Below are 14,795 nucleotides of genomic sequence, written 5' to 3' on the forward strand. Positions count from 1 at the left end.
CAGGAGCTCTGGAAGAGCTGCCTCTGAAGCGCCAGTGGCTTTTATGTCATCAGGATAGAGGCTACCCCGAGCCTGCATCCCCACCATATACCTTCTGAGTCAGAGCCTCCCATTGGCGCATCTGATGGATGGACCCTGGGGCCTGTGCCTACCTATCAGGTGCAGGAGAGGCTGGGAGACATGTTCCTAATTTCTGTCTTGAGGAATACCTTCCTTCCAATCAAATGATTGAGATGTCGACACCGTGACACAGACTGTGTCATTCGTTTTTTTGAAGAGAACAGTATATGTCACAGAAGTATGGCCAGTATAATATTTTTTTAAGGAAACGAGGGACAGGTTTGGAATCTTCATCAGGGTGCAGCCAAAACTGCCCGTGAGAAAGGATATCTTTGACCACCAGACAGCGAGTGTCTGGCCGATAACGGAAAACGTCTCACTTACAACAATCTTACTAGCAGCAAGTACTAATTACTGAGGCTTTTGGTGCATTAGGCTAGGAGGTGAAAGTGTGACTATTGTCCACAGGTTACGGTTGATGAAACTAAAGCACAGTGGGCTGGTAAGTCTTCCCTTGTAGACGATAGAGGAGAATTCAATGGGGAGCAGTTTGTGCCTTAAATCTTCACCTTGGCAAGGAAGGACTTTTTGCCCATTAATTTGGAGCACTTTTTTTTTAGTTTATTTACTTATTTTGAGAGAGAAAGAGAAAGACAGCATGAGTGGAGGAGGGGGGAGAGAGAGAGAGAGAGAGAGAGAGAGAGAGAATCCCAAGCAGGCTCTGCATTGTCAGCACAGAGCCAGATGTGGGGCTCAAACCCATGAACCGTGAGATCATGACCTGAGCTGAAATCAAGAGTCAGATGCTTAACCGACGGAACCACCCAGGCGCCCCTGGAGCATTTCTGTATCCAGTAGCAAAGCAATCATGATGGATTCTCTAGCCTCTCACGAGCTCTTACTGACGACCACCTGAGTTCCATCCCCGGGCCATAAATAAACATAAGCCACTTTCTGGCTAGAATTTGCTTTCCCATGCTGTATGTGGGCTAATAGTAGCCACATTCCCCAGCCCAGGAGCTGACAACTTATTGAGGGTGTATGTTACATCCGGATCCATGGCATTAGCTTACTTAATCTCCTCAAAAACCTTGGTGTCCTTTTCAGACTGAGACTGAGTCTTCAAGAGCAGAAGTGATTCGGCCAAGGTCACATAGCTAATAAGTGGCAGAGCCGGAATCAAAGCCACACGCGCCTGGCATCACATCCTTCCTATTTGTCCCCTCACAGACATAGAATTGGGGGACACCTTTGGTTCATGACTCATCCTTACCATTTGGGCCATTCGTAGTCAACCTGACTTGAATTGGGTTGGTAGGTAGCTTTAGCGATGCAATAATCATCCCTGAAAAAGAAAGCAAGGACTTGAAATTCACATCCATCTAGCACCAAGCTCGAGCTCTTGAGTGCTAACTAGATGAGTATTTTTCATCGCTGTGGCATTTCTATACTTTTTCCATATAAACCAATACATAGGAACTCCAGAGTAAACTTGGACTCCTGCCCCTTGCCAGAAACAGGCAGCTTAGTCAGTGTTGGGTGTTATTCACAGTAAGTGGGCCCTACTGAGAGGCGTGAAGGGACGAGTCTGGATCTGGATCTGCCTGGTTCTGGATCCTACTCTGCCAGTTACCAGGTATGCGCCCCATGGAACGCTGGCAAATGTTTAATGGCTGGCTTTCCGAGGAAAACAAGCCTTGATCTGTAGGGTTTACCGATTTCTGTGCTGTAAGTTCTCTTACTTCGGGACGAGATGTGCCAAGACAGTTCTTGTGAGCTCCTATGAGCTGGGCCAAGCTGGGTCTCAGTCAAGACAGCTCTCGTGAGCTCCTGTGAGCTGGGACAAGCTGGGTCTCAGTCAAGACAGCTCTCGTGAGCTCCTGTGAGCGGGGACAAGCTGGGTCTCGGTGTGCTGGGAAGTCTGTTAGTCTCTCTCGCCTCCAGAGACTGGGCATAAGGCGAGTATCTACCTCGAGGTTTGTCCGAAGGATTAATGCCAAAACGTGGGAAAGCAGCTAGCACCGTGTCTAGCCCTGTGTGGACTTCCACTCAGTAGCACGATTACTAGCAGGGACTCTGTTAGCTCGCTAGATCCCTAATGCCTCTGCCTCGATTTCATTAACTTAAAAATAGTAAGAAAATACGTTCCCTGCCTCTTTTCACATTACTCTAAAGATCCAATGAAATAATCTACATCAACTGCTTTGGAAGGTTACAAGCTCATTTAAAAAAAAAAAAGAAAAAAAAGAGTAATTTTATGAAAATCAAGTCAAAACCCAGAGAATGAACTCTTGCTAGGCAAAACTTACACAATGGAGTCATAATTTTTGGTTCTTTCCTAACTATGTTTTTCTTGAGTTTTCAGGCGCTTCTCACTTCCTGGGGCTAATTCTCATTTAGAAGCTGTTGACTTGGGAGAGGTCTGGAAACTCACCAGCTCAGTGAAACATTCAGCCCATCAAGAGGTTCTGAGAGTCTCTTGGGTTTAAATCCTTTTTATCTTTTAGCTCCCAATCCTCTAATCCTTTTTGTGAGGAATCTTCAATTATCCCCTGTTTTTAGCCCTTCTTGCTGAAGTTTACCTTTGAAAAGCGGGATTTCCATCATGTCTTAGAGGCGAAGGCAATAGAAAGTCTTCCTTCAGCGAAGCCACATTGGTTGCATAAAGACGCCAGTCATCTCTGTTCCTTGAGGTTCCAGTGGGGCATTCTCTTCGATTTGCTAGACTGTTTGCTCAGCCCTCTCTGTGATCCTGGAGAATGCAATACTCAGACTAGAAGCTTGGCATCTTCCATGTAGCACCCTTCTGCTTCGTCACTGGGTTTGGGCTTGTCCCCGTTCCTCCATATGCGAATAGAAATGCTTGGTGAATAGTTTGCCGACCCAAATCCATAGACTGACACTAAAGGTCACAGATCATGTCCATTCACAGGCATAGCCAGACCTCTGGCTGGCAGGGCAGCACCATAGTTATGAACGTGTTGTGTTCTGCCGTTCAAAATCCTCCAGACTACATCTTGTCCCTGCATCCCGCCGGGCATGAGTCCTGGGTAAACCACGTAGGCTCTCGGTGTCTCTGTTTTTCCCATAAGAATGTGCATAATAATTAATAAGACCTACATCAGGGGGCCTAGGTTGTTCAGTCAGTAAGTGTCTGACTCTTTTGGCTCAGGTCGTGATCTCATGGTTCATAGGTTCAAGCCCCACTTTGGGTTTGGCACTGACAGCACAGAACCTGCTTGGGATTCTCTCTCTCTCTCTCTCTCTCTCTCTCTCTCTCTCTCTCTCCCCCCGCCTTCTCTCTCTGACCCTCCCCCACTCAGGCTGTCTCTCTCTCAAAATAAATAAGTAAACTTAGAATAAATAAATAAACAGACCTACATCGAGGTGTAGTCAAGAAAGTTCAGTGAGTTAATACATATATTAAGGGTTTACAATGTATCCTGGCTGACACTAAAGAAAAAAGAGTGTGTGAGCTATTATCATCATGAAGCAGTGTTTCCCTAACTTCACTCAAGGGAAATTCATACTTTTTGCCATATCTGCATACCCCCTTGGGCTCTTATTTACTTAATGTACACACTTTTATTATAGACGAGATTTTAATTTTTTTTAATGTTTTATTTTATTTTTGAGACAGAGAGAGACAGAGCACTAATGGGGGAGGGTCAGAGAGAGAGGGAGACACAGAATCCAAAGCAGACTCCATCCAGGCTCAGAGCTGTCATCACAGAGCCCAACACGGGGCTCGAACTCACAGACCATGAGATCGTGATCTGAGCCAAAGTCGGAAGCTCAACCGATTGAGCCACCCAGGCTCCCCAAGAGGAGATTTAATTAATCACTAGCCTCAACTGAAAACCCATATCACTTGCCCAAACAAGGAGCTAATGGCAAGGAAGAAAAAAAAAGTAGATAGACAGACAGAAAGACAACTAAACAATGTTGTTACATCTGACATCTGCCCGGACCCTGACGCCTGCCTAAGTCTTGAAGCTGAGCTCTGTTCAGCCTTTGCTGTGATAAAGGTTAGAAAGTGTTAGTGAGGGGTTAAATCCTTGAACTTGAGACTTGAACTGAGACTTTCTTCTCAGGAAGGAGTTAGAAGAAAATCTAAAACAGAGCTGCCTTTCATATTTCTGCTTTTTTACTGCTGATTTGATGCACCTCCTAAGGCTTCTCACACACACCCAATGCTGTTAGGCACCCCACACTTAGTTATCATCGGGCTGCAGGATTCATTCCCACCCAGTTCTGTGATGACTGCAAAAAAAACTCCAAGTAGTTTGATGGATATTATTCTTGAGGACTGCTTCTCCTCTCAAGCCAGTTCTCATTATCCAGATGTCCCCTCTCCAAATTAAAAAAAAAAAAAATGGTCCGCTTTCTTCCTAAGTTCTTCAGATCGAGGTCTGGGTTCACATCTCCTCTGAAGTCCAGAGATTGATGTCTCGTTAGGGAATTTGGAATTGGCTCAAAGCCTCCCCATGCTGAGCAGCCCACCTCCGGACTCAAGGAAAAGATCAGACGTCAGTGTATGTTATAGGAATGGTGTGATCATGTAGTTTAGTTGCTGTAAAGTTTTATGATTAAAAGACTACAATCTATCAGATAGCAGCGTCGCCCAACATGCGATGTGCCTGCAGTATTTAAGAATTAAGCTCCTTCCAATGAAGCACTGGGTCGTTATCTCCCACATGGATCAGTACCCCCAGTGGGGCAAGGAGCTCTATAAACAACGGGGCCACTGGGTTAGCACTTCCAGGGAAAGCTCCTCTCCAGTCCTTCCCTCCCACACTCCCTGTTTCTGAAAACTTGGGCTCTGAACTACCTTTGCCCTTTATCATAACTCAGTCTAAGGTGAAAGCCATCTTCCTAGATATTCCTTTATATTCCTGGCCCAAGGTTAAGGCTACAGCGATACCAACACAGACATACAACTCTTCTGTCTTCCCTGTTCAAGGCAATTGCAAGTTTTGCAGTCACTCACGTTTCTCATGCAAACTTTGGATTTTTCCCCCAAGCAAAGTAAATGAGAATTTCCACAAGGCCAGGGACCCCACCGCAAAACGGACTTCAGAGTCTGCTTATTAGACATATGAGAAAAATAAAGCACAGAGAGGAAATGATTCACTCAAAGGAAATGCAGGGTCTTAGATTCCCAATCCATTTGGGACAACTCCAGACAACTCCAAGACAGAAAAAGGCACGTGACATTGACATCCCCTCTGTAACACCCCGTCCTATGACCCCTAATGATTTAGCGATACTGGCAGTTCGTATCAACTTATCTCAAGAGTTACCATGTTCTTATAATCTCCTCCCAGTACAATAGAATTCAGTGTACTTTAAGAAACAGCAATAGTTGGGGCGCTTGGGTGGCTCTGTCGGTTAAGCGTCTGACTTCGGCTCAGGTCATGATCTTGCGGTCCATGAGTTACAGCCCTGTGTCGGTCTGTGTGCTGAGAGCTCGGAGCCTGGAGCCTGCTTCCGATTCTGTGTCTTCCTCTCTCTCTGGCCCTCCCCCGTTTGCACTCTGTCTCTCTCTGTCTTTCAAAAATGAATAAAGGTTAAAAAAAATAGTAAAAAAAAATAGGAATAATGTCAGGAAATAAATTCACAGTGAATGATAAAAACCTCAAATCCAGAAACTTTAGGGCAAAATAATTCAATGAAAAAAGCCACGGAACCTTGATACGATCTCTAATCTGTTGACCACAGTATTATTTGGGCAAGTCATTGCCAAGGAGTCCCAGTTTCAATAACTGAGTTTGAACCTAGATTCCATTACTTATTAACTGTGTCCCTTGAGCCAGACGTAACTTATCCAAGCCCCTGTTCACTCACCTATCAAACGGAGACAGAAACAGGATCTACTCCCTAAGGCTGTTGTGTGGGGTAAATGTTCTCATCAGATCTGTGCCCGACACACTGAAAACACTAAATACTGTTTGGAATTATCGTGTGACCTATTTAAACATCCATCAACCCTGGATCGTCTACTGTAGAATTTAATGGCTTCTTACCTATATGAGAGGATTGGCAATGACCTTGCACAAAACGTTAACCCTAATTCTTGTTCTTTTCTTCCAAGATAGGCAAGTTGGAGAAATCATGTAGCCATAAAGGAATGTCTTAGGTGAATGGGGCTCGGGCTCTGTTTCTCCAGCCTCTTGCCACCACAGTCATATCATGCGTGGTCTTCCTCCTTCGAGTGTCGTTCACAACCCCAAGTCTGCAACCTCACCCCCTTTTCTTCCAATCAAGAGATCTTTTATACATTCAGAGAGACAAGGGTTTTTTGGGGTTTTTTTTTTTGAGAACCCACCATATGCCGGGTACTCTGCTGTGCAGCAGGACATCAAAAGTAAACAAAATGAGCTCTCACGGTCCTTACGTTCTAGAGGAAAGAGGCAGAAAAAGCAACACACGAACAAAAAAGCACAAGATCGTTTCTGGGGGTGCCGTGAAGGATGTCAGGCATCGCCATGATCGGGAATTAGTAAGTGGCATGGATTAGGGTGTGGCTGCCTTCATAGGGTCATCAAGGGAGCATCTGAAGAGGTGAGACTTTGGCTGAGACACAAGCAATTAGAAAGCACTAGCTTCAGAGATCTGGGGAAGGAATGTGGCAGGCAAAGGCAAAAGCAGGTTTCTTTTTTTTTTTTAAGTTTATTTATTTTTGACAGAGACAGAGAGAGACAGAGCACGAGCTGGGGAGGGGCAGAGAGAGAGGGAGACACAGAATCGGACACAGGCTCCAGGCCCTGAGCTGTCAGCACAGAGCCCGACGCGGGGCTCGAACTCACGGACTGTGAGATCATGACCTGGGCCGAAGTCGGACGCCTAACCAACTGAGCCACCCAAGCGCCCCAAAAGCAGGTTTCTGATACAAGAAAGGGCTTGGCTTGCTGGGGAAACAGAAAATGGGGCAAGAGTTGGGGTGAAGAGGGTGAGGTTGAGAGCGGGGCAGACATCTGAGTACAGGGTCATGCAGGCTGCCAAGAGGGAGGACACAGAAAGGCATCCAAGAGGTGTGAGCCCCAGGGAGAAGGCGTCGGACTAATGTCCCGACACTACTGAGTGAGGAGAACAGTGGAGTAATGCAGCTCAGAATCCAGCCTCTCTTTGCTTAACGCCAAAGAAATAAATTGCATGTTTTAGTCCTTAAAAAGGATTGCTCCTGTCCAGCACTTACTTTTGTCTCCTTTCTTTTTCTAATTTTCTTGTTTAATGTTCATTTATTTTTGAGAGAGAGACGGCGTGTGAGTGGGGCAGGGGCAGAGAGAGAGGGAGACACAGAATCCGAAGCAGGCTCCAGGCTCCGAGCCGTCAGCACAGAGCCCAACACGGGGCTTGAACCCATGAACCATGAGATCGTGACCTGACCTGAGCCTAAGTCGGACGCTCACCCAGGCGCCCCAACTTTTGTCTCATTCTTGAGACGTGCATGATGAGCCTCTGTCAAGATGAGAGCCTATATATCCCCAGAGACTTTGTGGGAGTCAGTTTCTGGCTTATAAACAGGCTCTAAGAGTCTCCTAACACCTGTGAACTCCCGGGGTGGGCAAGGAAGTGTGGAGCCTGGGCATCAACTTATTCCTGGGCAAGCCCCCAACTGAAAAGATGATGGACAGCTACCTGTACCCCATCTGGTCCCTTAAAGAGATCTGCCATGCCCTATTTTATGACAGAACTGCAGTGTTTGAACTCAACTTGAAATAGTCATACTAATGGGATCAAGCAAAAGTGAAAGCAGCTAATCAAAGAATTCAAATCCCTCCTCTCAAGATCATACGTCCACTAACTTGAACTGCTATTTCCCCTTAAGTTATAGGGCACCTGGTGGCTCAGCCGGTTAAGCATCCAGCTTCGGCTCAGGTCATGATCTCAACGGTTCATGAGTTCGAGCCCTGCATCAGGCTCTCTGCTGTCAACACAGACAGAGCCCACTTCGGATCCCTTGTTCCCCCTTCCTCTGCACCCCCCCCCCCCAAGCCCATTCTCTGTCTCTCTTTCTCTATCAAAACAAAAAAAAATTATAATGACTCCTTGGCTTTCCACATAAGGCATTAAGTTCTATATAACTATTATACGCAAATCCCACATAAAAATACATCCCACATAGATATCGTGGATCTGATTCCCTTTAAAAAACTTAATTTAGGAGAAGTCGTCTTTGGCCTTTGGCTCAATGTAGCAAGCAAGCTCTCAACACCGAAGCTTGAATTTTGGCCGCATGTCCTTATTTGCTGGTAAACATCAGAGGATTCAATTAAGCGACTACAATTTGAGAGTTCGTCCTTGGACAACTTAATCCTTGCACCGTAATCCCCAGATTCCAGAGTTCACCGGCTTCTCAACGATCTACCGAGCTCATCAGACGATGACACGTTGCCCGATGTGATTGCTTATTTTTATTCTTGAAAACTTGGAAAACTTAAAAAGTAAAATAAAATAGAATTTAAAAATGAAACTCAAGCGTGTTTTCCTCTCCAGGGTTTATCTTCTTTACTTCCTCCGTGCTGTTCATCTAATTCCCTGCCAGGGGAGGATGGCTACAACCCAGCCACACACACAGACGTGCCAAAGACTCTTGCGAATCAAGTGTGTATTTCTCTCGACAACAAAGCCAGCAATTTTCAGATTTTCATTAAGTGCAGCCCCCAGCGAACCCTCACTACCTGTTTTAGTACCTTCCCCCAGACTTGCACATTTTGGAAGATTCTGTGGCATTGTTTCATAATGATCTTTGGGGGGGGGGGGTTGGGAAAAAGGCATAGCAAATGTCAAGCCTCAGGTTGTGTTCAAGAGGCCTTCAAGTCAGTACCGATTCAGGATCCGCAAAATCACTAAAGCACTTACCTCCCAATGTAGGCCTTTTAAGGTCAGAAATATCATAAAATCACTCAGGACATCTTGTTCTGTTCCAGTGCCTTTTCATTTTCCTACCCTAATGGCAGTTACTCAAACTTCTTGAGAAAGGCAACGTTTGATGCTCACCTGGAAGAGATTTTCTTGACAAAAGATTTGAAGTGTTCCTGTTTTCTTTCTTTTCTTCTTCTTCTCTCTTTCATTAATCTGAAACTTCCTACTTTTTGATCCCTCCTATGTAAGATACGAGTTATTCCTCCCCCCGGCCCCGGCCCCGTCTTCTTTTTCTCTTAAAATGAGTGGCACCTGCCTGTGTCGGTATGATTTTGGTGAGTGAATGAACATAATTAGCCTCAAATCAGCTCAACACGTCAGTCAACGTCATTAGCTGGGCAAACGTTCTAATTTCAAGTACGCGGCTGAGAGTCTAACGGCTGAAACCATAAGCCAGTTCTCCTTGGGGATTTGCAAAAAAAGACAAGGAGAGAAGGGGTCAAGAGTAGGCATTTGTCCTCATTATATCCCGGGAGGAAGGCATAGTGGATTTGTTTTTGTGGATGACACAGCCCTAAGGGTACCAGGAACTGTAGACAGTGATTCCCAAGAGAAAAAGAAGTAAATATCAGAAACAATGTCACATAGCCGATAGAATATGCACTTCAAAATCAATGAGACAGATTTCAAATTCTTTGTCAATGACTGTGTGACCTCCAGCAGGCCCCTTACCCTCTCTGAGTCTTATTTTCCTCAACTATAAAATGAAGATTAAAAAATACCTATCCTGCTGGTTTTCCAGGAATATTAAAAATTCAGTAACGATGCGGTGCCTGGCTTGCTCAGTCAGTTAAACATTTGTCTCTTGATCCCAGCTCAAGTCTTGATCCCAGGGTCATGAGTTCAAGCCCCATGTTGGGCTCTGCTCTGGGCATAAAACCTATTAAAAAAAAAAAAAGATTGGTAACGATAGGGGCACCTGACTGGCTCGGTCGGTGGAACCCTCGACTCTTGATCTCGATTTTGTGAGTTCGAGCCCCATGCTGGGTTGAGAGATTACTTACAAATAAAATCTTTTCTTTTTACATTCAGTAACGATATTCTCAGGATGCAGTAGTAAATTCTCAATAAATGTTAGTCTCTGCCCATCCCCCAGGTAAAACAGAGGCTTGAATATTTATACCTGTAGGACACCTCGAGTGCCACAGAAACAGGACAGTACGAGAGAGCCGATGGCACCTCACAAACAACAGATAAGCGTTTGCAAAAGGTGATGTTCTGTTCAGAGGGTGCCCCTTCCCTTCCCATCATTCCTTAGTTGCTTGGCAACTTTCATCCAGTCATCCCGAAAAGCAGTGTCACTTTCAACCCCCGACATCCAGATTTTTTTTTAAGAAGAACCTTTTATTAGGAGAAAATACACCTTTGTGGCGGTGCCATTTGAGGGAAGAAAAGTATACGTTTGAAAAGGCACCCCCCAGCCAACACGAATCCGTCTCTCATTTAGTACTCGGAGATGAGACCTATCATAATATTTAAGTCGGTTTTGAGAACTTTTCCTTCAAAAGGAAAAGGGGGAGAAAATCCACTGGTTGACTACCCAGGGAGGCCAGGAGGAGTTCAGTTACCATAGAGATTTCAATGCTGGCAAATGGTGCTGGGGAGCAGATTGGTGTCTGTTAATTTTTTTTTTTTTTATTTGTAATTTATGTGTGTTGGCTCATTCTCCAGGCCAGTCCAGATTTTCCTGTTTACCTGCCATTCTGTGTGATGCAAGTGACGGATGACACTGCCACGTTTCAGCCGTGTCTTCAATTTGTAAACATTATTGAGGGGAAGGAGGACAGCAGAAACACGTGGGGAAGCCCCCCGTGCTTGGTTTTTGCCTAATGATGGCAAAGCGCTGCGGAGATTGTGCGGAAATTGCCAGGAGGAGAGAAGAGCCTTGCAAAATTCTCTACAATAATCTAGATGGTTCCAAGACCCATCTTGGTCTCTACAGAATCTGGTTTTGGGATGCCTGGGTGGTTCAGTCTGCTAAGCATCCGACTCTTGATTTCAGCCCAGGTCATGACCTCACAGTTCATGGGTTTGAAACCCACATCAGGCTCTGCAATGACAGTGCAGAACCTGCTTGGGATTCTCTCTCTCTCTCTCTCTCTGTGCCCTTCCCCCCACTTGTGCACACTTTCTCTCTCTCTCTCTCTTTCTCCCTCTCTCTCTCAATATGTAAAAAAAAAATCTGGTTCCATAGAACTTCTTTCATGACTAATTACAATTGTTTGGTGAATGCAAAAAAAATTAGAGGAAAGTCGGTCTGTCTTATCCCGTGGCAAACACAATCCTTGAAAATAAATGGTCTTTGCTGCCTCAACGGCTAAGTCATTGTCTTTCCAACAGTGCTGGGGTGCTGGGTGGGAGAGTGGATGTTACTGGTGTCTCCCAAGTCCTTCTTCGCCTTTCCTAGGATTAGGCTCCAGGAAAACATCAGCCCCACTGGCAACTAAGTGGAGACAGTGCCATATTAGCAAGAAAGGAGTAAGGAGACTAATCCTTCAGAGACACCATCCCTTAGCCGCTAAGAAAGGCAAACCTTCGAGAGGGGCTTCAGTTGGATGTCAACTAATAAATACTCATTTCCATAAAATTTAAATGAGCCCAGTAAAATCTACCTCTTGCTGTGAGGAACCCCATCTCATTACTCAAAATAGCAGCAATGTCGTTATTGGAAACCACACCCTCCACACCCAGGCGGTGGTAGCAGAGTCAGAAGCAAATGGCGTCCGGCCACTGCAGTGGGAAGAGGGAGCCAGAACGCTTCCTGTTCTTCCATCCCCCCTACAACATGTACCTCACTTATAAAATAATCATCAAATGCAGGGCTGCGTTTTGATTAGCCAAAAGATGCAACAAAGATTTCTTTTTCTTGGACATACCTAGGCAACAGCCCAAATATTTAAATACCCAAACCTGCATGTGCGGTTGAAGAAAATTCAGACCTTTAGACACCCACAGAGAAGGGCTGATTTACCGCCCTTGGCTGAGTTGGGCGTCCTCTTTGAATTTTAAATGACCTTTAAGCAATGATGAGGTCTGTCTTGTTGAGGCTTAATTGCTTAATTACAGAAACCGTGTTTCAGTAGACAAATATTTCCCTTAAAACCCATCTTTTAATTTTAAAAAGACTTCATTTGATTTTAGGCAAAATTGGAAGCTGTTTTATATTTTCATCTCCCACAGCGAAACTGGAAAATGGTTTAAACCAACGCTGAGGCCAACTGCGTTTTTCCGTAAAGCTTGAGTCAAGTCTCAGGCAGCTGTTACCTAAAGTAGTCAATCGAGTGACATTTTTTTCAGTCAGCTGAGCAACGCTCAGACTTCCACACCCTCTGGAAACCCAGAGCCCTCTTAAAACCCCCGGGAGTTTCCCAGAAACTTTATTTTTGTCACTTCCGGCTACAATAGGGAGGCAATATGGGGTCGTGATGAAGAGCTAAATGCTGGAATCATATTGCCTAGAAGGAACTGCTGAGAGACCTCCGTGCTCCCTCAGGTTACCACATCTGTGAAATGGGGGAACCAGGTCCTACTTTATAGGCTTGTGGTTGGGATTAAATAGGTTAAACTTTTAAGCACTTTGAATAAGTCTTGCTGTGCAGTAAGTGCTCAATAAATGCCTGCCGTTATTAATTTTGTTCCTACTGTATTGCTTTTCACTTCTCTTTGTAGTGAGCTCCACCATCACGTCCCTGGTGTTGACCTAAGTGGGCACAGTGCTTTCTCCAGAACGATTGCCTGTTTCCTACATCTCGACATGTTATAAGACAAACAACACAGTCTTGCAGTTTTTCAATCAAGGGTGAAGGTGATTAGAGCAAATAATGTGATATTTCGCTGGGGAGTGCTCCCTATAAGCATCACACATATAGCCATGCCATAACAGCATCCTGCTCGGGACCTATATGATATTTGTAAATAACTGAAAAGTCCCTCTTGCCTTGTTTCTGCTCCTCACCGTCTCCCTGCTCTGCGGAAAAAGCAAAACAAAACAGACTTCTGTCATCATTTTGCAGATCTAGAACATTCTTGGCCCCAAACCTAAAGTCAGCCTTCAACTGTATTTGCACAAGCAAAGATGTTAGTGAATTTTTTCCAATGCCCGTAACACCTCCGGGACCTTGTTTGTTTCTGCCCCGCCCCCTCCGTCTGGGTAACAAAAAGGGAGGCGATGACACTGTGTAAATTAGGCTCTGCCTCCCCCCACCCTCCCCCCAGAAGGCCACAGTCTGCCCCGGTTTTGAATGACGAAGGTTCATTTCTTGCCTTCCTTCCTGGTGCAACGGTCATTTGGCTTTCTGGGTAGCCGAGCACCTGCCCTGGGACACCCCAAACCACCGCAGACAGAAAAGATCCAGCAGACACCTGAGAAACACTCCTTCGCAAATTGCAGGCCCCCATCAGCTCCCCCCCACCCCACCCCTCCCCCCCCCCCCCCCCCGCCTGCTCCCACGCTTTCAGCTCTGGCTTCGGGTGGGCCCCAAGGGGATGCCTCAAATGTCTCACCTCGAACAGGGTTTAATCTCAAGCTCTGGCTCCTCCCGGACGCCACATCGACACCCTATAGCCATGAGTTTGGCCGCCAAGTAGCAGAGGATCCCGTCCTCACGAGGCTTAAACAGAAGCTGTTGTTTGTCACTTAGCAAGGCAGTCAGTCCCAAGGGTCTGCTGCGGCACCAACTTCAGGGTCTCTGTGGCTCTCATGGCCTTCTCCTCGTGCTTGGAGCCACCCTTGCTCTGTGAGCGTCGCAACTGTGCACAAGGGCAAGAACACGGGGAAAGGCACCACCAAGCTCCTCCGCCCGTCTCCGCCAGAAAAGGGGACCCTTCCGTGGACCACCCCTCCTCCCTTTGGAAGAATCCCATTAGCATCTCATTTGCCAGAAATGGGTACTCAGCCACACCTAGATGGACATGAGGCGGACAGTCCAGCCCCCGAAGTGAGGAAGTCACCAGCAACCCGGTAGGACCAGCCACCCCAGAGAAAGAAAGACCCGAGATTTATAGATTGGAAGTGGCCGATTTCTTGCGATTGACTCTCTCTGCCTATCAGCCACGCGATGCCAAGAGTCTGCAAGAAACCTCGGGGAGAAAGAAAAAAAATCAGTTAAATATTTAGATGATTTGCCGACACAAGGAGCTTGCCGTTGGCAGCAAAGATTTATTAAGCAGGCTACAAAACAAGATGTCATTAAACAGTTTGAAAGCATTGCCCTCGTAATTAAGAAGGGAGAAGCTTTCTAATTTGGGTAATGAAATCCGTGGCTCGGAGAAGCGTGCATTTTATTAATATTTATTGTGTGCCTACTGTGTGCCAGGTACTGCATGGGCTCGCTGCATTCAATAGAACCCAAAAGAAAAAAAAAGAAAAAAGCCTCCCTTATGCCAGACCTACTGATAATAATCACTGTCATTTATTGGATACTGATACTCTGCCAAGCACCACGCTAAGCATTTTACATAACAAAGGTTTGTCCTCAGGACAACCCTAAGAAGTAGTAATTACCGCCACAAACTGGGTTTGTCCGGGACTACGAGGTTTCCCAGGACACAGGACTTTCAGGGCTAAACCAGAGAAATCCCGGCCACGCCTACCGCCACACGAGCAAAGCGGGACCGAGGGTTACCCCTCCGAGGCGCGTGGAGTTACCAGAATCCAGTCCGGTGCTGCCGAGCTCCCCCCCCCCAACCCCGCCCCTGCCCCCTCCCAGGCTGCAGCCTGATTGCTAAACCTCTTCTGGAACCCTGAACTCTTACCACCTTCCCTTCCCTGCCTCTTCTTCCTTCTGTTTCGGTCCCAAACGCTAAAG

The 14,795-nt window shown here is 46.1% G+C and overlaps 1 protein-coding gene across 4 annotated transcripts in view; it reads left to right on the top strand.

Annotated features, from left to right (window-relative positions):
- Positions 1–14,795, top strand: part of TSHZ2 (teashirt zinc finger homeobox 2) — a 455,675-nt gene that overhangs the window by 296,136 nt on the left and 144,744 nt on the right. For 2 of the 4 annotated variants that reach the window (XM_058685994.1, XM_058685997.1), the window contains exon 3: positions 4,915–6,729. The exons of the other annotated variants lie outside the window; for them this stretch is intronic. Coding sequence is in view for 1 of the 2 variants with exons in the window: in XM_058685997.1 (XP_058541980.1) it covers positions 4,915–4,919 (5 nt within the window). In the remaining variant the exon portion in view is untranslated. Of the gene's footprint in view, positions 1–4,914; positions 6,730–14,795 lie in introns of those variants that run through there. 4 annotated transcript variants of the gene reach the window in all.

The sequence above is a fragment of the Neofelis nebulosa genome, chromosome 9 (genome assembly GCF_028018385.1).
Source record: "Neofelis nebulosa isolate mNeoNeb1 chromosome 9, mNeoNeb1.pri, whole genome shotgun sequence".
Lineage (NCBI taxonomy): Eukaryota > Metazoa > Chordata > Mammalia > Carnivora > Felidae > Neofelis > Neofelis nebulosa.